The sequence below is a fragment of the Chenopodium album genome, chromosome 8, assembly GCF_948465745.1.
Source record: "Chenopodium album chromosome 8, dcCheAlbu1.1, whole genome shotgun sequence".
NCBI classification, from domain to species: domain Eukaryota; kingdom Viridiplantae; phylum Streptophyta; class Magnoliopsida; order Caryophyllales; family Amaranthaceae; genus Chenopodium; species Chenopodium album.
This window is the reverse complement of record NC_137841.1, coordinates 7,550,192-7,551,658: the sequence shown is the minus strand read 5'-3', so window position 1 is coordinate 7,551,658 and position 1,467 is coordinate 7,550,192. Positions and strand designations below refer to the sequence as shown.

The following is a 1,467-nucleotide window of genomic DNA, read 5'->3' as shown; positions in this document are numbered from 1 at the left end:
TGGTCAAACTCCTTCATAATCCGGCGTAAGGTAGTAAATTACAACATTTTTCGAAAATTAGGTAGTCAATTACAACATTTTTTTTAATAGGTAGTTTCTCGCAAATTCTAGACTATAATAGGTAGTTTTTAACAAAATTTCCTAGAATTTATAAATCAATCATAAGCCTCAACCCACAACATGTTAAAGGACCCCCCCCCCCAAAAAAAAAAAAAACAAAAACAAAAACTTCTGATTTTTGTGGCAAACCTTCCAATCTATAAATAGAGTAACATGAAGTGCATGCTCCAACACCAATCTAACAAATACACATTTATCCAAGTCTCAACAAATAACGAAAATGTCACCAAAAACAACCACCATCTCCCTCACTCTCCTCGCACTTACTCTTACTCTAACACTGTCCTCCGCCCAAGCCAAATGCCCTGCTTCTTCAATCCCTAAAATCTTGAATCTTTATGATTTACCACCATCGATTTTCCCTAGTAATGTGCAGAGCTTCAGCTGCGATCTTATCACCGAAAACTCCATCAAGTTATCAATTAACTTGACGGGTGATTGTGTGGTAACTAGGGAGCTTTGGGGAGTCAAAAATGTTCTGACGTGCAAACAACAGATATCGGCGACCTTATCTTATAGGAAACTCGCCAACGTTAAGGGAGTCACTGTCGATCTCTCGGGCAATATCCCTCCCCCGATCCCTACAGGGCTCATGATCATAACCGGTGGCAAAGTTTACGATGTCTTGGGCTTTAAGCTTTTTCAGTTTTATTCTGACAGAGGTGATAGTCCACCTTTCCCCTTCATTGCATTCCCTAATGAAGCCCCCAATTGTGATACTAAGCCTTCTTTTGTTCTCTCTTCCCGCCTACTACCTTTTAATCCTCTTCTTGTTGCTTAATAAGTCATGTTAATTAAGATGTTTATCTATTTATCGTTTCTATTTTATCATGTACGTTTGTGTGTTATATGTTTATTTGAATAAATCTGCTTATATGTAAACAGCCCATCACTGTAACATACGTTGTACGTGTATCATCATGTCTTTATTAATCAACTACTTTTATCCATGTCTTTTCTATATTTGTTTTTTCTTTATTTTTGTCTGATCAAAATGACAATTGCCAAATAAATTACTCCCTCTGTTTCGCATTAGTTGCAACAGTAGGCTTGGCTCATAGTTTAAGAAAATTTTAAACTAGCCTTCTAGGCTCAGTAGTGTGGGTGGGATTGGTAGGAAAGAGAAATAATATTGCCTCTCTTAACGGTTAGTTGCAACTTTGGAGTATTATTTGTGAGATATAAATTTTTTTAAAGTGGCATATAACCATTAATGGAGGTAGTAAAATATTTGTAAAAGTGGATTATTGAGAGAGAAATTATATAATAATGGTGGGCCCTTTTCAAATATAGTAGTGTTGCAATTGATATGAAACGATTGAAAATGAAAAGTGTTGCAACTAATTC

General features: G+C 36.0%; 1 protein-coding gene across 1 annotated transcript; it reads left to right on the top strand.

Moving 5' to 3' along the window:
• Positions 1-316: 316 nt before the first annotated feature.
• On the top strand, positions 317-1,055 carry LOC145555781 (uncharacterized). The gene has a single exon (XM_081617501.1). The coding sequence runs from the start codon at positions 341-343 to the stop codon at positions 899-901; it is 561 nt and encodes a 186-aa protein (XP_081473627.1). The 5' UTR covers positions 317-340; the 3' UTR covers positions 902-1,055.
• The last annotated feature ends 412 nt before the right edge of the window (positions 1,056-1,467 follow it).